Below are 19,021 nucleotides of genomic sequence, written 5' to 3'. Positions count from 1 at the left end.
ACTGTTGGACCTTTTCTTCCGTTAGCGCGTGGGACCTGCACGGTACGGTCTTCCAGGCCGTCCATTGGCAAGGCGCCAGCCTGATAGCGATCTGACGCTCTCTGGTCATCCGGTGCCTATGGACGGTTATGATACGAAGAATCGTCAACTATTAATATTAAATAACGAAACGAGTTAATGTGATTAGCACTTTATCATTTATAAACGACTGAATTAGTTAGTTAATTTAGTTAATAAAGACTTCAATGAATTATCGTACTCACTTATCCTTCAATAAATTGTTTACACGTGTCTCGAGGTTGTAGGATAAATAAAATAGGCACAAGTCGGAGCCTCGAAACATTGTACGAACAGTGGCTTAAAGAACTTTTTTTTCTTTCTTCCCAACATTACGGCTAACGTCTGAGTTATCTGAGATCCACTATATGATATTTCTTTTATCAAGCTCTGTAAAAAAATATGCCTTGTTCAATAATTAAAAAAAATCAAATTGGCAAGGGAGATAGAGAGAGACAGTGTACATCATTGGCGTGGGCGGGCAGAGAGGAGCCGAGCGTAGAGAATTTGGTTCCAGGTATCGGGCAGGCCGGGCACGCACCAGTGGATGCAGTCGGCGAACTCGGCCGGCTTAGCCTGCTGCTCCGGCGTCAGCAGCTCCCCCTGCCGCACCGTGTACACCGACGTGTGAGCGTCCTTGCGGTACTCCGACATGGTCGTGATGTCGATGAAGGTGATGGGCACCCGCGCCGTCGATCCCGTCACGTTCTTTGCCACCGCGAACAAGTTCTTGTCCATTCCGAGACGCACTCCGGTCATGTTCTGTATCGGCATCGTCTCCTTGGCACACTTGATCCCATCTGGGTTGCCCCAGTACGTGCTCCTGCGTATTAGCAAAATCCAAGAAAATATCAAGATCAAGATGAGATACAGAGTGGAAAGCAATGGCTGAAAGATGTGCAATGCTGAACCAGAAAGTCCAAAGACGCATGACGGCTTCAATCATGACACCACCATGGCTCTCAGCTGCGTGAATGATGAAGCAAGCTTTCAGCAAAGTGCTAACGAGGTGTGACAATCATACGCAACACGAGGAATTCTACCTTGAGGGGCTAATATGTTGAAAGGCTAAGCCAATCTGAGCACATATTCTAAATACTCGATGATCAATCCAAAAAATTCCTATTTTGCATTCAACAATTTAGCCTCTTATATGTGAATTATGTGGTTACTTGAAGAGTTCAGATTGTCATGATCTAATCCAATAGTATAACTGATCCAAAATTTTTGACAATAAAGTAATCATAGTCAATGATAGTAATATCAAGATCCGAATATAATCCAAAATCAAGCTAGGGAATGATACATGTGAGGTCCAACATAATAGTACAAATGCCATGTTGTACACCCTCAATGTTAAATCTGTCTCACGATTCAATCCCACGAGATATTTAATTCATTAACTTATTGAGTATGCACCTAAAATACTTAGCCCTAAGTTGATGATAGTATGCTCACCATATTTATCACGATTCAATCCCATGAGATATCTAATTCATTAACTTATTAAGTCTATACCCAGAATACTGAGCCCTAAATTGATGATAGTACACTCACAATGTTTATTTACTTCTTTCCGACTTCTAAATGCCTTCTATATGATAAGAACTTCAATTCTACTCTACTGTCCATGTGAATTCAACTATTTCTTTATGCAGGATTTCCTATCATGAGACAGACATTCTTCCTACCAAAGACTTTGCTTGCTCACCACACTACCGAATGCTAAAACTGATATGTTCAGAGAATGTCACATTATTTATTAGACCATAGGAAAACATCAGAATAATTATCTTGCAAGATATAGCTTGTATTAAAAATTTTATGCGTCCACTGAGATCAATTATATATCTCTGTTTCCACGGGGTTAGGCAGGACAACTGGCTCACATTGTGATTGCCAAACAACATTAAATATTGGCTTAGAACTTCCTGCCCTATGCCACAGTTAAACAGCTAAGCCACATTTAATGGTAAACGGGCCTAATTCTTGAACCAGACATACAAAACAGGGATATGATTTAGATGGAGATGCACAGAAATGAGTGGTAAATGGGAGCAGATGACATGCTTTAGTAGATCAGATCAGTAGTGTAATCGATGCCAATAGACCAAATAAGAGCTCAAACAAAGAGTTTGAAGTGCTTGATTACCTGCTGTGGAGAGGAGACATGCTCATGAAGAACACCGACGACCTGTTGGGATCCAAGTTCTGATCCACCCAATTTGACAGAGTCCTCAGAACTCGCTCGTACGCTTCCCGTCTCACGATCTCATCATGCTCCGTCCAGTTCTTGGCCCCCGGACGCCTGCTTGAACAAACGATTGGTGTGAGCACATTAATCTAAATGCGGTTCCAACAGTCGCAAGTGCGGCCGACCGGCTGCTGCTACTCACAGCACTTTTATCTTTGGGGTGTTCATCCACCAGATGTAGGTGTCGAACACCAGCACATCCGCCCCCTTCCAGTGCACCGCATGCTTCTCGATCGAATCGGCCTTGATGATCCTCACCGCGATGCTGTGGATCTCGGGGTCGTCGGAGTTCGACTCCACCAGGAACGGTGCCCAGTAGAACTCGATCGACGCGTCGTAGTCCTGCGGAGAGGAATCGCCATCGTTAGCTAGCCGATCGCAAGCTTTGATGCCATGGGATGGTTGGAGTAGTACCTCTACCGTGAAGATCGAACGGGAGCCGTCGACCCTGCGGCTCCACTCCTCCGGCGGTAGCGCCGTCTGCAGCAGGCAGACGAAGGACTCCCACTGGTTCCGGTTCATCGAGTCGCCGACGAACATCATCCGCTTCCCCCGCAGCCTCTCCAGCAGCAGCCTCGCGTCGAATCTGGCGAATCAAGAATTTCTAACCCGCCATCAGCTCAGATCGAGTGAGAGGTCAAGAAACTGAGACAAGCAGGTAAGGAAAGGTGTTCCGCGGACTGACTTGGGCAAGGAGCAGCCCTTGGGCTGCCACCGCCACTTCTGGTACATGGCCTCCCGGCGGCCGTTATTCAGGCACGACACCTGCTCCGACAGGAACTGGCACTGATCCTCCCGGTAGAGCGGATAGTTCACATCGTCGAACACCCACTCGCCATCCGACAGATCGCACGACTCCGGCACGCTGACGACCGATCTGGCGCTCTTCTCGTCTCTCTTCTTCCTAGGCTTCTTTTTCTCAGCCATAGGTTGTCGGTGGCTGGTGGAGTCATTGCTACCACGGGCGAGGTCGTAACCCCGGGCTTTGAATCGCGACAAAGAGTACTCGGCGGCGATGGACCTGATGTCCTCGCTGTACATCACCACCAAGGCAAAGACGAAGATGGTCACGACGACGACGACGACGGGGAGGTGGCCGCCTTTTCTGATGTAGGATCCGGCGAGCTTGGCGACCGCGAACGGCGACTCCGAAGGCGGGGATTTCCGGCGAGGGGAGTGCATGATGCTCTTGTCAGGGGTCGGATCTGGAGATCGGAGATGGGTGGGTGGCCTGGAGCTGGAGTGAAGAAAGCTCTCGATTTATGTGTTGGTGAGCCACATATGGGGGAGGAATTGATCGTAATCGGACAGCGATTGGTCTCTGGACTTGCTTGGAATGGTGGAGTCGACCATTACTAGAAGGCATCAGTGAAGGAAGCAACCAAACCATTTCTTTTAGGGGAAGCACGGGTTGGAGATCAACCAGCTTTGCCAAGGTTTTCTCACTCGATCGACTCCGGCTGTGCCGCACGAATCATGAGAAGTGTGTTTACTACGAACAGTACCGTTCTGTTGATGAACTTCCATCAACTTCATCCATCCATTTCATGATATATCTCAACGGGGACTCGCCATCAGATGAGTTGTTGGTCACAGTAGAATCCCAGAAAAAAATCAATTTTTGGGATTTATCCATCAGAACTCTCGCGAAACAACGAGAGGGCGTCGGGCATTCTGATCATCCCTTTCGATGATCACGAATCATGAAGCATCGAAAGAATTAGGATCTACCACTCGTATCGTTTTCGTACTTTTACATAAGCGCTGTACCACTTTTCGATTTATATTGTCGGAATAATATATCGCGACATATGAAGATGATGAATTGATATAACGGTATCCGTATAAAGATATTAGGAGTTTTGATATGAGGATATCAATATAGTATGAGGTCATGTGTTAGCATATGATAGGCACGTAAAATTCTCACTCTTTCACACACAAAGTGAAAAAAGAAAAAATCATAACTATTTATAACTACGTTAGAAGAAGAATACTAATTTTTGAAAATTGTTCTCCGAACATTATTCCTGAGTAAATGAAACACGAAGAAAGTGATGAATTTATCAAAATAACTAAAATTATAGGGAATATTCCTATACCAATCACGATCCGTTAATTAGCAACTGTCAAGGAGCTAACGTGAGGACAACGGGACATCCACCTGATATAGAAGATGACTAGGTTGACAGTCGATACCCCCTCGATCGTCCTTTGCTAGCACAATGCCATAGGGGGCGTATGGCTTGACGTCGCATTATGGAAGATCATACCAATCGACCCGCACCTTAAGAGATTGTATCAGTCGAATCGCATCGTAGGAGATTGTACTGAATGAGTGTCTACTTGAATGTGATACGAAAGGATGTATGAGTAGTCCCGATCGTGGTCCCACCTTAAAAGCTTCATAAGTATAAAAAATCGATCTTTTGATACTTAAACAAGGATTGGATTTTGAATCACAAAAAGACTATAGTCCCCACTCAAAGCTAATCCAAACATCAGAGAAATTGAGTCGTAAACACCCACTCGACAATAACCTATTATGCACGACGTTGAAAAGATCGAGTTACTGAAGCCTCATCTCAAGACAATCATGAAAGTTCAAAGACCACCTTCGAGCAACCCTCGCTAGCTTTTATTCAACTGTTGTCTCGCAACTCACCCACGGGAGGACCTTCCATGGCATAAAGTTACTAACAACCATTAAAGAAAGAAAGAAAAATGTATTAAGACTTATGTTAATCCCCATCGGTATGGCAGCGACATCAGTCTTCTTTGGATGTCGGATATATATGAATCGCATAAAGATATACATATAAATTTGTCATGTTCCAAGTCATGTTTGAATTTTGAACCTGATGTACCTATTTAGGTTGCACATTCCATCATGGTGGTTGCGTGTAGGTATCCATCGAACAAACGGCCATAGATTAGCATCGAGCCATAGTGTCCTATGCTTCTAAGATAGTGTTGACGTTTCTGGTTCAAACTCAGTTACGTAGAGTTATTTGATATGTCTCCAAAGTGAAAGTGTGAAGCTTTCGAAGAGATCATCTAACATGTCATCTATATAAAAATTAAAGCCGAGAGAGATTATCCGAGTCGATTCATCCGACACATAAATTAGTAACTTGAGATAGATGAATGTAATTATTGATAATAAAATTAAACCTCATGTTAAAAATGAGCTTAATAGTGAAGGAAAATTATATTTTATAAAATATTCTTCCAAGATAACTTTTAATTATCTTTAACAATCTCGATTTGATTTTTTTTCACATAGGCGATTTCAGCTTTGACATCATGTGCATGACATATCTTTATATCTTTATATCACTTATTTAAATAATAGTTCATACCATGATCATCTATTGGAAAGTGTAGAGTTGATATTTCTAAGTGTTTGTTCTGCATGTATTTATTGTTGGCAAACGTTCAAACCTGTTGTTGTCTTCCATTTGCATTTTGTAGCATGATGATCTTTCTCTGGTAATACGTACATGTCTAGTTTTAGCTGCATGGAAACAGGGAGCTGTAGGGGAACCGCTAGAATTAGGACCATTTGGACACCACATGATGTTGAGAGCACACAGGCAAAGTTACCCTAACATAACAGGAATAGTGACATCAATGGTGCACAGCAGATTGGATGTCTGCAAGCCTCTCTCTCTCTCTCTCTCTCTCTCTCTCTCTCTCTCTCTCTCTCTCTCATCACATGAAAAAACACAGGCAAAGCTAAGCTAACATGAACAGTGACAGGCAATGAAGCACAGTAGAATGGATGCCTGTGATCCTCTCTCTCTCTCTCTCTCCATTAGTAGCTGAGGACAACCAACTGTGGATGCAGTAAGAGATACTGAAGATAAGCAGGCAAATTTTAGAAACAAATGATCTCACTGATGCATCAAACATTTTGCACACACAATCAACAAAACCTGTCCTCGCAAATCTGATCAGGTTCCAGTAGATGATTCATGCACAACATGTGAGAATTGGATTCCCCTCCTCTATTCCAGTCATTTACTCACTCTAAGCAATGTCATGGACAACATTTATTGTCTGGAAGTGTGGATCACTATCTTCTGCGAACAGTGGGCCAAGTTCTATTGTTCATGTGCTTCCCACTAATGGCTGTCAAAGCAAATCAGTCGGAAGAGATAGATAGCTCATCGAATGAAGAGTGATTCCTGCACCAAAAACGGCACTATTCCTACTGAGACCTCTCTCCCCCTCCCTTAAAGAAGAGGAAGAAGAAGAAATATCGCACCTCTTTTATCCTTTCTTTCTCACCTTACCGTCTCGCTCCGGTGAATGCTCTGCAACTTGGCGCCGAATCCATCGGCAGATATGCTCATGGTCAGCTGCATTTGCTCCTGCTGAGGGTCTTCCAGTTGATGAGAAGGGACTGCATTTTGTTTGCTCCTGTGAATCTTTAATTCCCATTCAGAAGCTCCGCAGAAGGAAGCAGAGGAAAGTTTTAGGTCACTCGGGAGACGACTGGAAACCGACAGACAAGTAGGCCGAGAGAAGTCTTCAACAGGACGGTCTCCATCGCCATACCCTCTCTCGCAGACCTCGAACCCTGCCGGGTGGAGGAGGAGGTCATTGGAGTACCATTGCAACTTCGGGTTCGGGTCGATTGACCCGGTCTTTAACGAACCTTTCTTTTGCTATAGGATTCGGATCCGGTAAGCGGGTCGCTTACACCCGTTGGGCTAAAGCTCCGATTCGAGGGTGTCGATAAATGATAGAGGCGCCGCAGGCACGTGTGATTGTCGCGACCATGGCGTCCTCCCCTCACAGCCTCTTCTCCGCGCTCCGATCCCTACCATCTCCCCCTCCTCCTCGTTCCCGTTCTCTCAAAACCTTCGCGCTTGTGTCCTCTCCTTCCTCTTCTTGTTTCGCTTCCGTTTCTTGCATTTATCGCCCATCAGGCCTGCGGTTCCCCTTGACCTCTCCGAAGAAAGGGGCGCTCCGCCGGGCCTCTGCCTCTGCCCCCTTCGTCGCCGCCGCACTCGGGAAGCTCTCGGAGGCGGAGCTTGTTCCGGTTCCGAAGGGCCCTGGAGAGTCGGACGGCAAATTCCCCTCCGGCGCCGGCGTCTACGGGGTCTACGATAAGGAAGGGGATCTCCAGTTCATCGGGATATCGCGCAATATTGCGAGCAGCATCGCCAGCCACTCAAAGTTCGTCCCCGATCTGTGCCATTCGGTGAAGGTAATCCCTCGAAAACCTGGAACCAATCGAAGTAATTTGGGTCCAAAACCGGATTCTTTAAGAAAAATTACTCTTTGATTAGATTTTCACAAAATCGAATTCTGATTCGTAATAAAAATATCAAAATTGTATCTTTTTGAAAAGATTCCACGCGTGGATCGCCTTTAATCGTATACTTCTTTGTCTTCTTTCACCATCTTTGAATTCTTCTGTGAATCCAAAACCATAAAAGAAATGAACTCGTCGATGACCGACTTTGTACTTGGGGATTACGACACCAACACGATTTGTTTCACTTGATCTGCCCCTCGGTAAGTTTTCACTGAATCCCCCAGTGCAACAGTTGATGATTAGAACTGTTGGATCTTTGTACGATGAATGTGCTTTCAGGTCTGTGTCAATGCTTCATAGGGAAAGTATAAGTTGATCTAGTGAGCTTGGTGAAACTTGATTCTTGGAAATTGGTGGCGTTGTCATTCTCAAATCAGTCAACCAAGAAAAGGATAGCATTTTGTGATTTATTATTCTCTGAAGGTATATTAGGCATTCACTTAAATGCCAATGGAAACATATTAGTTAGTTCTAAAACTTTCTTAAAGACGCATCAGTAATGTTATGCCAAGTGAGAAGCTAAAAATTTTTAATTAGATCATGCAAGTCCCTTTTAGTGTTTAATGATTCTGTATAATTTTTTATGATAGTTGACCCATCGGTCCTAGAATTTGGAGTTCTTCTAAATGATGGTATGTTGGAACTATCCAAGAAAAACTCCGAGTTTGGAGTTGGAATTATACTAGAAAATGACTTCTGCGAGAGTTCTGTAGGGTTAATCAAGAAAGGCTTTGTGGAATTTGTGATGTTACAACACTTTACCAGCAAAAGTGTATTCGAGCCTAAGCAAGGTTTGGATAATCTAAACTGAACGGCAAGGTTTACGTTATATTTCAGCATTCAATATTCTGTGGATTCTGCCCCACAGTATGATGCAAGATGGCTGCACAATAATTCTCGCAGCCGCCATCCATTTTTCTTTAGTGATTCATTCTTTCCTCTTTAGTTATCAGCTTTCTACCTTCAATGAAGGTAAACTTAGTAGCTAACCCGTTTTAGTTGCAATTACATCAAGACCCATTGACAATCCGAACTACTTGAAATACTGATCCATTTGATATTGTTGTTTCAGAACTGTTTTTCCCTTTCTTCTTCTAGCAAAACCTTAAGATTTCAGTTTGCTACAGTCTTACTGAACACACCCTTATCTAATTATTTCTCGATAAGACCCAACGGTATTAGAAACAACTTGTTTGGGTCATAATAGCTTCTTCCAGTGTGAAGTCATTGTCTCCAAGGGATCTTCTCACAGTATCGCATCCTACCAAGAAATATGTACCGGACAATTTTCAAGCTCTATATCCCTTCTTAGTATTTCCAAGCAAGGATTCTTTGGTTTTCCTTGCATCTCCTAGCACTTTAATTTGAATTGACCAGTTTGATCCTGGTAGTTCATTGATGCATTTACACATTTTTTTCATACTTGTTCGAATATGTTCAAACAATTATTACTCATATTATAAATGATACTGATACGCAATATCATATTATGTGATAACATCTGATGTTTTTCTAAAGCATATATAGTTAACTAACTCTTTGAACATTTGCTTCCTAACTGCTTAACATTTGAACTGCATTTGGTTGAGGAACTGCATTTGGTTGAATAACCTCATCATCTTGGTCAAAGAGATTCTGTGTTGAATGAATCAATCCTCATGATCTTGCCCTTATGTGGAATGTTGAATTATGTCACACGAGCAACACCATTATGCTTTCTTGTACCTTCTATATAAACTATAAACTTAACAGAAATTCTGAAAGTATTTATTCAAGAAACTTCCGTAGACCTATGGTTAAGCATATCTTATAGAGAAAGCATTCAATTGCCACAGATAAGGGAGTAGGAAAGAATGACGGGACACCTTATGTATTGCTTCTAGTTCCATGCTGTGGATTTACAATAGGACTGCAAGTATGGAACTCAAAGTTAAAGGTTATTTCATATTAGAGATTATATGAACAGAACATCGAGCAAAGATTCCAAGCATACTTTGACCAGTAATTTCCTTAACTCTTATCATTGCAGGTAAGCCTAATTGATGAGGTTGAACCGGACCGTACCGTTCTAACCAACGCTTGGAAATCATGGATGGAAGAGCATATCTCGGCCACCGGGAAAGTCCCACCGGGGAATGAATCTGGAAACAACACATGGGTCAGGCGGCCGCAGAAAAAGCCAGATCTGCGACTGATGCCTGGTCGCAACGTTCAGCTGACTGTCCCTCTGGAGCAGCTCATCGATCGGCTCGTGAAGGAAAAGAAGGTAGTTGCATTCATCAAAGGATCAAGGAGTGCTCCGCTCTGTGGTTTCTCTCAAAGGGTGATCGGAATATTGGAGGCTCACGGCATCGACTACGAATCTGTTGATGTGCTGGACGAGGAGTACAACTATGGGTTGAGGGAGGCGCTGAAGAGCTACAGCAATTGGCCCACATTCCCGCAGGTCTTTGCCAACGGAGAGCTTGTAGGTGGATGTGATATCATTTCCTCCATGGCAGAGACAGGTGAGCTTGCTTCACTTCTCCAGAAGTAAGCCAATCATGTTATTTGATCTTGTCATATCGAGAAACCATTAAAGGTAGAGAGATATTTGAAGATTCCTGAATTGTAACTTGCAAGAGTTGTTGTGATCGAGCCTTTCTACAGCCATAAGATTGGCATGGACTGACGGCCATGGCCCCATGTGTCTTCTTCTTCCCAAAGAACACCCCATAAACAGGCGGATAACGAGGGAACAGTTGGCCTTAGTTTATGCATGCAGACACGTCCCAAAGGCTGCTGCTCCACACGATGCAATGCATCTGAAACATACATGTCGGTGAAGCACGAGATCATCACCGAATTCTTTGAAGCTTGCCTACCTTTCAAACTACGAACATCACGTAGCCGCCTTGGAATCAATTCTAGTCGGGAGTCTTCTAAATGCCGTGTGCAATTTGTTAACAGGGAAATATGCTGCAAAAGATCACAACGTTAGGAAAATGGCAACTAATTGATTGCGACTAAAAATCCTCAAGCCAAAATTTTCATGATATCGTATCATAAATGCAGCAGTAAAGCATAATATGTTTGAAGTATGCAACAGGTTGGGAAAACTAAGCTTTCCCTCCGAATGGCTTCCTCCTCGGCCTCCTCCTCCGACGCCGTCAAACCAATCCCTCGCCAGCTCCCTTCCCGCTGACGACGATGCTGCCCTCCCCCGCCTCCTCCACCAACTCCTCGCCGCCCGGACCCTCTCCCGTCCCTCGCCGCCCCCTGCGTCCTGATTTCTCGCCTGTTATATACTTAGATCAGCCCCCGCCAAGTGACCTTCTCCGCGCCGCGTCCGACTTCGGGTTCTTCCACCTTGCCCGCCACGGCGTCCCCTCCGCCCTCGCCGAATCGCAGTCCTTCCTCCGATCTGACTGGATTCCGGTCAACAATCTTCTATCCCTCGGCTTCCACCCTGAGGATCTCGATCACGATGATCAAGATCGGATTTTGATGTTGGATACCGGTGGAAGGGTGGACGGAGACGGGTTTGCATCTCTTCCGGCGTTGCTAGAGTTTGGTAAATGCTTGGAGAAGGTGGGATTACGGGTGGTAGATATGCTGTCCTCCATGATAGAACGGCTCTGCAAAAACCCCTTTGAGAAGCGGAGTTATACACCATGGTGTTTGATATGGATCTCTTCGTACGACATTGACATAAATACTGATAAAACTGGCTATCAAATGAGGAAAAGCAAGTGTTATCCGTATGTGTTCAGTATGAGATGAACTGGTGGAAGCAGCCATATCTTGCTATTGGTGACTCGGGTGAGCTGATTTCTATAGCTCCTGTTGCAGATCACACTCGGGGACATTGCACAGGTGAGTTGTTTGATCCCATTCTGCTACAGGTAACTGTGACAAATCTGAAATTGAATTGAATGCTTTTTGGATATGTATGACAATAGTGTAGAACTTATGTTCTGTCTTACATTGAGATGAAAACTTAAATACATTAACATGTCTTTCTCCTATTTATATATATTAGGAGGAAGAAGATGAAAACTTAAATACATTAACATGTCTCTCTCCTATTTATATATATTAGGAGGAAGTATTTTTCTCAACCGGAGGATTTTCTCATATAATATAGTAATTAGCAGTGCAAGATTATAGCGTACACCTTCGACTAGTCTCATGCCCATTTGTTAGATTAACCATATGCATTTATAGCTTAGTTTGATCAAACCTGTTGAGCATAACTTTGAAGGTATGATACAATTGCTAAGTCCAAAGTGCATCCCAATCCATATATATAATTGCTGTAATGATTTGCTTGTGGGAAGGTATGGAGCAATGGAACGTTCAAGAGAGTGAGAAGCAGGCCTCAGCCAACTTCCTTGCCTTTTGATGGCTGTGATGGCACCGCACCGGCTGCACATCCTTGACAGTGCTGGTGACCGTGCCACTTGATACTGTTATCTCCCCGCTGTTGCCTTCAGCAGCGGAGGGCTGTGGTGCTGGTGATGCTGATGAAGGTGATGAAGACAATGGAAGAAGGTTTCATGCCTTCTACTTGGATGAATACGCATGGAGAATTTATCGCGAGCGCCTCCTCCACGAAGATCCACTGTTGAGATACCGGAGTTAGCATCATCCTAATGTTTCATTTGTCTTCTTCATAGGTTCGATCAAGTTTTATTTTAGGAAAAATATTTACCCAATAAACGAAATAAACTTAAATCAATTTCGATATATATCGGATTGACGATCAAATTCGATGGTAAGACTGATTATTTCACAAGCCCACAACATTTGAGGCCCATTAAGAGCCTAATATAATTGCTTCTGGCGAAACCCCTCGCTGAGGTAGGTGAAGGAAGTCGTGCGCCGATCGAGTCGGAGACGAAGAGGAAGGGCAGTGGGGTGGGTGTAGAATAGAGTAGAGATGGGTTCTCGTCCCCCTCCTCGGAAGTGCGAGGTCTGCCGCGAAGCGCAATCCAAGTACAAGTGCCCTAATTGCCTTGTCCCCTAGTAAGTTCGCATCATTCTCCGTTTGCCCCTTTTCTAGTCACAATGCATCGATTAGGAGAGTCATCGGTGGTTCTTATCTGTAGCGTAGGCTAATAGATGTTAATTTATTGATGTTTTTTCTTTCTTTTTCTTCTTTTGTTCTTGGGTGATGATGATGATGTGGGCGAGTCGTTGTATGTGGTTTTATCTCCGAAGCTTTGATTATTTTTAGTTACCTTCACCTGTCATAGTAATTCCGAAAGGGTAAACTCTTTCGATGCTTGATTTCTCTCAACCGGAAGGTTATGCTATCTGCGCTGCATTGAGTTCATGGTAAGACATCGTTACCATCGTGTGGTTGTTGTTGGTTATGCTTGAACCTAAGGTGAGAGCAATCACAAGGTTGCAGAGTAACATGCCAAATTAATTGTCCCTAGGGGTAGAGTTAAATACGAGACGGCAGATTTACTCCAATAAGAGACAACTTGCTATGTTGATTTAACTTTTTTGCTGCATGCTAAGAGAACAATGCAAGTCGGATCTAAACCTTTTGTGAGGCATTTATTCGAATAATCTATAACAGTGACTCTAGGATCATTTTCCTTCGGTTTATTATTTTCTTTGATGCCTATCAAATTTTGTACAGTTATTAATATAAATATTGCTTTTTTTTAATGCAGTTGTTCCTTGGCATGCTTCAAGAAACATAAAGGTACAAATGACTCAATATTTATTTACTTTGGATTTTCTGTTTTATCTCTGTGTTAATTGTTTCTGTTTGGATTCCTTAAAAAAGAATTTCGAGTCTTGTTGAAGAGCTCCTTTTGGGACCTTGATGTTGTGGTAAAGTTTCTCTTTGCCTGCTAGAGTAAGATTATTTGTGTTAATTATCCCAAATAGCAGGAGCCGCATACTTTGGGTCACTCTTTTTTTTTTTTGAAAACTTCTATTTAGGTTGAATGAATATTGTGGATTATGAAAATTTATTATAGAGGTTTTGGTACTATGTAAACTACTAATGAAAGCAGCAACTAATCGGGAAGATTGTAATTAGCTGGATATATCTTTTATAGGCATTCACCAAAGATTGTATATTAGTTGGATATGTCTTTCATATGTATTCATCGAATTTATGTTTGTACTACTTCTGCAACTATTTGTATTATATTTTGGTACCTGATACCGAACACATATATAGATCTGCATGAAAAGTTATTTTGAGAAAACTTAACAAATTTATGTATCTGGATCATCTCAGGCATTCATTTGAAGTGTTGCTCTGGATGCAATATTTGTATTAAAACTGCCAAACTAGATTGGATGCACATAGACCATTTTACTAGAGACATTTGTTTAGTTGTTTCTCTTGTGTTCCCACTAACTTATGAGCCATAATTGTCTAAAAAAAAAAAAATCTAGCCTTTTGTTGTCTCATACGAAGTCGAGAAACTGTGGCAATGATTCCTTGAAGTAATGGTTTTGAGCCTTGACATTAGTTATGAGTTCAAGAAATTGTTGCAATGATTTCCTTGAAGTAATGGTTTTGAGCCTTGACATTAGTTATGAGGTTGTGGTGCAGCATATATATTATAAAGACATACCATTGAGTTTGTGTTCTTCATGTGACTAAGTTTCTTTCTTATCTTACTGGTGCAGAAAATCCATGCAAAAAGCCATTGCCTTCAGTGGAAGAAACACGTAAGATTTCTGTTACTTCACAAGAAGTTTAGACATATATGATTTACATTGACAGTTGCAGTTTATCATTAAAATTTCTGTGTTAGGCAAAACACCTTTTTTATTACCTCTCTTAGTTGCTTTCGATGCATACATTTTTATCGAGGGTAATCTGCTTTTTGATAATTTGACAACCTGTTGGATATGCTGTAATTGCTTGTTGGCTCATCTTGCTTACGTTCTTCTGTGCGCCAAAAACTTGTCATTTACAGATAACTTTGCTGTCATATATTTGTATTAAATTTTATCATTAATTCTGTAGATGTATATCACTTGTCAGTTGTCATGTGGCTCACCTTATACGGATATCCATGTCTCTGTTTTATGCAGCAAACTTGATGCTTCCTGAACGATCATATGAGGTCAATGATCCAAGTTGGGTTGTTGATAAAGAACAATTACAGTTGATAGGTAATGCCTAGTTGTAAATCTCATTCAAATTCTTCTACTGTCATATTATATTGTTAATTCAGTTATCATGATTAATAATTATATTGTGACAGTTAGCATGCTTTTAGCTCTTTATTTAAGGTGGCTGTGTATCTTTAGAGAAGCATTTCCATTAATGGGAGAGGAAATAAGTAATGGTGGACATAACAATCATGGAATCAATCTGAACAAAGTTTTGTAGAGAGGTCACTTTGTTTATTTGGTTATAGTAGAGGGAGCATTTGTTGTGTTGTCTATGATTATCGAGTGTATGATCATTTTTGGTTGTTATGAACAAATAATTCATAGGACAATATGTAGTCTTCGTATGAAAATTTTGTAGTTTTTCTTCATTGTTTTTAAGCGAGTGGACATTCAAGATCAAGTTCTTGAGGGTTTGATTATTGCTTCTCTGTTGCATAACCATTTTAGGTTTCAATCTGCAATTTTTTTAATTAAAATATAACACTACTAAGTACTATCATAATACTAATTTCTTAGTTGCTGTGTGGTAGCTTACAGAATTTTTTTGGATTTTCTGGGTAGCCATCACTCAAACAGTCTAGACTGTAGTCATTGGTTTTCTTATAAGAGTAGAAGCAAAACTGTGGTCTTCTTTGTCAAATTGATGATTTTGCCAACCAGGAAAGCTCATTCAAATTGATGATTTTGTCAAATTGATAGGTAATGCCTAGTTGTAAATCTCATTCAAATTCTTCTACTGTCATATCATATTGTTAATTCAGTTATCATGATTAATAATTATATTGTGACAGTTAGCATTCTTTTAGCTCTTTATTTAAGGTGGCTAAAAATATGAGAGTTCAAAATTGGAAAGCAGCTATTTTTCTAGGCTATGATTGGCATGGGATTTGGGAAGAACCATTGTGTATCTTTAGAGAAGCATTTCCATTAATGGGAGAGGAAATAAGTAATGGTGGACATAACAATCATGGAATCAATCTGAACAAAGTTTTGTAGGGAGGTCACTTTTTTTATTTGGTTATAGTAGAGGGAACATTTGTTGTGTTGTCTATGATTATCGAGTGTATGATCATTTTTGGTTGTTATGAACAAATAATTCATAGGACAATATGTAGTCTTCGTATGAAAATTTTGTAGTTTTTCTTCGTTGTTTTTAAGCGAGTGGACATTCAAGATCAAGTTCTTGAGGGTTTGATTATTGCTTCTCTGTTGCATAACCATTTTAGGTTTCAATCTGCAATTTTTTTAATTAAAATATAACACTACTATCATATACTAATTTCTTAGTTGCTGTGTGGTAGCTTACAGAATTTTTTTGGATTTTCTGGGTAGCCATGACTCAGACTGTCTAGACCGTAGTCATTGGTTTTCTTATAAGAGTAGAATTAAAACTGTGGTCTTCTTTGTCAAATTGATGATTTTGCCAACCAGGAAAGCTGCTTCGGTTAGCATCATACTTTTACCAGTGATATAAGTTCAGATGCCCTCTTCTGACTAGAATGATTAATTCTTTTAAAGTTTGATGTAATGAGTAAGCCTGTTAGTTGGGTTGCCTGATTCTTTTTGCTATGATTTGATATTCTGTGAGGTTCAGCTGGTGTCTGGCACGAAATTTCTTTTGCACTTGGTGTCCAAAATGTTGTCTTCCTTCCCTTTTCTGTATCTCATGAGTCCTAGTTTACTTATGACCCTTTGCATGCCAATTTTTGACTGGCAGCAAACTCAAGTGAAATACGAGAGGTCTTACGGAATGGAGACTTAAGGAGGATAATTCAGAAAATCGATGGCAGTGATGACCCAGAAGATGTAATTGTTCGCCACCGTGAAATCACTATTGTTGTTCCTGTTCTAGTTGAACACTCGTTGACATTTGAATTAATTAATTATATATTGTTTATATCTAACCTTAATTCATTCTATAACATTTTACAGCAACTGACCAATGCCATGGAAGAGCAGATTTTTCATGATTTTACCGAAAAGGTACATCATACTTCCTAATATGCAATGCAATTATGAAATCTTTACCAATTCTTTCATTCATAGGATTTTGAATATTGAAAATGTTCTCATCATACATAGTGCAGTAAATGTTTGATATTCCTTTATGCAGATCCTCTCCATTATAAGTCCACAAGAGTGACGCCGCATTCAGAACTGAGGCATGATGATCCTAATTGTAAGTCCTTTGGATTTGGTTACGATCAAGATATGAAGATCACCCATAACACTTTTGTTAGTTTATAGCACTTAATATCTACGGATATTTATAGGGCACTTAAGCATGCTCCTCTGGTCTTGGTATTCTTTTTTGTTAGAAGGTACCTATTAACCCTGTCTTTTGCTGGTTATCTAAAGCTGCAATATTTTGAGTTTCCATGTCTTGGGAGTTTATTGTGCTTCTTATAGTTGCTGACATAGTCACTCCCTATCTACAAGAAAAGGCAAAATCTTACATCCAGCTTCGGTTGGCTTCCAAATGCAACAACAGGGAGCCTATCAGGGAATAAATTGCAGCCACAGTTTCTTCATCCTCGACGAGTGTGGTGTGCCGGTTCATTCGTTCCCAGACCGATGCGTGTTGCACGTGCATGGAGAACGTGTCTTTCGTGGGGACAGCTGCTTGTTGCTGATAGCCATCTGTGCCATTTTGCACAGTATCGCCATGTCGATCACGTGGATCATGGACCATCCATGATTATATAGTGATACACACAGGTCCCCAGCAGCTTCCTGGACCTTGGAATCAATTAATCTTGTCACAAGCTACATGGAATCTTTTCGTCTTCTCCGTCCCGCGCGATGCCATGTTACGCACGCATGCACGAGTGGGGGTTGGAACACTGCAAGCACAAGACAAAACAAGGAGGTGAATGGAGCATTAAGAAACTCTCTTCGTGGTGGTGAATGGACGTTATGTCACATGGCCAGCCTCGATTACAGCATCTAAAGCTTTATTTACATCCAATACCCACATTTAATTACATATATTTCTCCAATCATCCTGCTAAATGTTCAGTTTTGTATGCGTGTGCAGCATGTGATATACATACACACATATATATACCACTCAAGATCACATGTAATTTAGTCTCTATTTTTTAATGAATATTAGTGATAGTGGTAGGTCTGGAGAAATCAAAACTTACAATATTATTAAGGTAGAATATGATTAACCGAGATGTGGAGGATTGAGAGTCAATCTTGATTTGAATTTGAGTCTGATCTATCTGACTCTTAAATTAATACATTAGAAAAAGAGTGATATAGGGTTCAAAAATTTTAGAATAAATTAGTATAATTAAATTATTTTATAGAGGGTTTGATAACCCTCTAGATTAAGTAGGGAGTTGATACCGTACAAATTATTTTGTGAGATTGTAAGATATTTTTTGAGTCAACGCGTTCACTATGTGTAAGGCTGACAGAATTATGTGCCATATTGTTAATAGTCTTCCTAGAGAGTAGATCATTCGTGAGGGATGATAGTTAATTATATATTACTCCTGTAATTAGTTATTTTTAGTATTTCGATCTTTACAATTTTAAAAGTTATATTGGGATCTCTATACCTATGAAAGTGAAATATTTAATATATAATGTCGACTCTATTGACGAAAATATTGTATATACTTAGTGATAAGTCGAAATAAAGCAAAATCAATATGTGTTTAATGATAGATCCTATGATATTTTAGTCAACAGACGTGAAAAAAATTAAAGTTAAATATTTTACTTTCATAAATATAAAAAATTTAATATAATTTTTAAAAATATATTTTAATCGATCTAATTATGAATTATCTCATGTAATTATAAATTATATATAAAAAAATTATAATTAGACCGACTAAAATGTACTATTAGAGTGTCGGCAAAAGAAGTCCACTTGAGTCACGGTCGGGTGAAGTCGCAAATGCCTTGTCATGAGAAAGACTGCTTGTCGTTTTAGTGAGAATTTCTCCAAATTGGTTGGTTCCGTGACGGCCGCGACAAACGATGGCCGGTGAGCTCATTCCCATTTATGGGAGAGGTGCTCAGTGAGCGTGGAGCTCTTTTCCATCAATGGGAAGGTAGTTGTTCTTGCTCGATCTCAACATCTTTGATCTTGATGGCCTTACACGTGATGAAGAGCGACAGTTAACCCTTTTTAGGTTGCGTGTTTAATCGGTTCCATCAATGGGAAGGTGTCTCCTTGCACGATCTCAACTGTTTTATCTTGATGGGCTTACATATAACGAAGA

General features: G+C 40.9%; 3 protein-coding genes across 6 annotated transcripts; 2 read left to right on the top strand and 1 right to left on the bottom strand.

Moving 5' to 3' along the window:
* Positions 1–354: 354 nt before the first annotated feature.
* Positions 355–3,834, bottom strand: LOC103984921 (protein trichome birefringence-like 28). Of its 2 annotated transcripts, XM_065108742.1 has the most exons (6): positions 2,997–3,834; positions 2,726–2,897; positions 2,454–2,653; positions 2,210–2,365; positions 522–880; positions 355–447 (listed from the first exon to the last, which is right to left on the bottom strand). In XM_065108742.1, the coding sequence occupies exons 1-5, from the start codon at positions 3,491–3,493 to the stop codon at positions 523–525; spliced, it is 1,383 nt and encodes a 460-aa protein (XP_064964814.1). In that variant the 5' UTR covers positions 3,494–3,834; the 3' UTR covers positions 355–447; position 522. The 2 variants fall into 2 exon arrangements, with proteins under 2 accessions (XP_064964814.1, XP_009400772.2); XM_009402497.3 differs by lacking the exon at positions 355–447 and having other exon boundaries at positions 451–880.
* A 3,151-nt stretch (positions 3,835–6,985) lies between these two features.
* On the top strand, positions 6,986–10,248 carry LOC135612436 (monothiol glutaredoxin-S12, chloroplastic-like). Its single transcript, XM_065108739.1, has 2 exons — positions 6,986–7,529; positions 9,670–10,248. Exons 1-2 carry the CDS (start codon positions 7,059–7,061, stop codon positions 10,174–10,176), a joined length of 978 nt encoding a protein of 325 aa, XP_064964811.1. The 5' UTR covers positions 6,986–7,058; the 3' UTR covers positions 10,177–10,248.
* A 312-nt stretch (positions 10,249–10,560) lies between these two features.
* LOC103984919 (uncharacterized) lies at positions 10,561–17,921 on the top strand. Of its 3 annotated transcripts, none has more exons than XM_065108740.1 (9): positions 10,561–11,495; positions 11,960–12,647; positions 13,307–13,338; positions 14,283–14,324; positions 14,694–14,774; positions 16,495–16,583; positions 16,710–16,760; positions 16,891–16,956; positions 17,269–17,921. In XM_065108740.1, the coding sequence occupies exons 2-8, from the start codon at positions 12,562–12,564 to the stop codon at positions 16,918–16,920; spliced, it is 411 nt and encodes a 136-aa protein (XP_064964812.1). In that variant the 5' UTR covers positions 10,561–11,495; positions 11,960–12,561; the 3' UTR covers positions 16,921–16,956; positions 17,269–17,921. The 3 variants fall into 3 exon arrangements, with proteins under 3 accessions (XP_064964812.1, XP_064964813.1, XP_009400770.2); XM_065108741.1 differs by having other exon boundaries at positions 17,222–17,921; XM_009402495.3 differs by lacking the exon at positions 17,269–17,921 and having other exon boundaries at positions 10,563–11,495; positions 16,891–17,156.
* The last annotated feature ends 1,100 nt before the right edge of the window (positions 17,922–19,021 follow it).

Source organism: Musa acuminata, chromosome BXJ2-5, assembly GCF_036884655.1.
Source record: "Musa acuminata AAA Group cultivar baxijiao chromosome BXJ2-5, Cavendish_Baxijiao_AAA, whole genome shotgun sequence".
In the NCBI taxonomy this organism is placed as follows: domain Eukaryota; kingdom Viridiplantae; phylum Streptophyta; class Magnoliopsida; order Zingiberales; family Musaceae; genus Musa; species Musa acuminata.
This window is presented reverse-complemented; position numbering and strand designations above follow the sequence as displayed.

Coding starts and splice junctions, on each gene's coding strand:
- LOC103984921 (XM_065108742.1), bottom strand. CDS start 3,493: ATGCACTCCCCTCGCCGGAAATCCCCGCCTTCGGAGTCGCCGTTCGCG. Junction 2,898..2,996: donor AAGGGCTGCTCCTTGCCCAA/GTCAGTCCGCGG, acceptor TTGATTCGCCAG/ATTCGACGCGAGGCTGCTGC. Junction 2,654..2,725: donor GTTCGATCTTCACGGTAGAG/GTACTACTCCAA, acceptor TCCTCTCCGCAG/GACTACGACGCGTCGATCGA.
- LOC135612436 (XM_065108739.1), top strand. CDS start 7,059: ATGATAGAGGCGCCGCAGGCACGTGTGATTGTCGCGACCATGGCGTCC. Junction 7,530..9,669: donor ATCTGTGCCATTCGGTGAAG/GTAATCCCTCGA, acceptor TTATCATTGCAG/GTAAGCCTAATTGATGAGGT.
- LOC103984919 (XM_065108740.1), top strand. CDS start 12,562: ATGGGTTCTCGTCCCCCTCCTCGGAAGTGCGAGGTCTGCCGCGAAGCG. Junction 12,648..13,306: donor CCTAATTGCCTTGTCCCCTA/GTAAGTTCGCAT, acceptor TTTTTAATGCAG/TTGTTCCTTGGCATGCTTCA. Junction 16,584..16,709: donor GCAGTGATGACCCAGAAGAT/GTAATTGTTCGC, acceptor AACATTTTACAG/CAACTGACCAATGCCATGGA.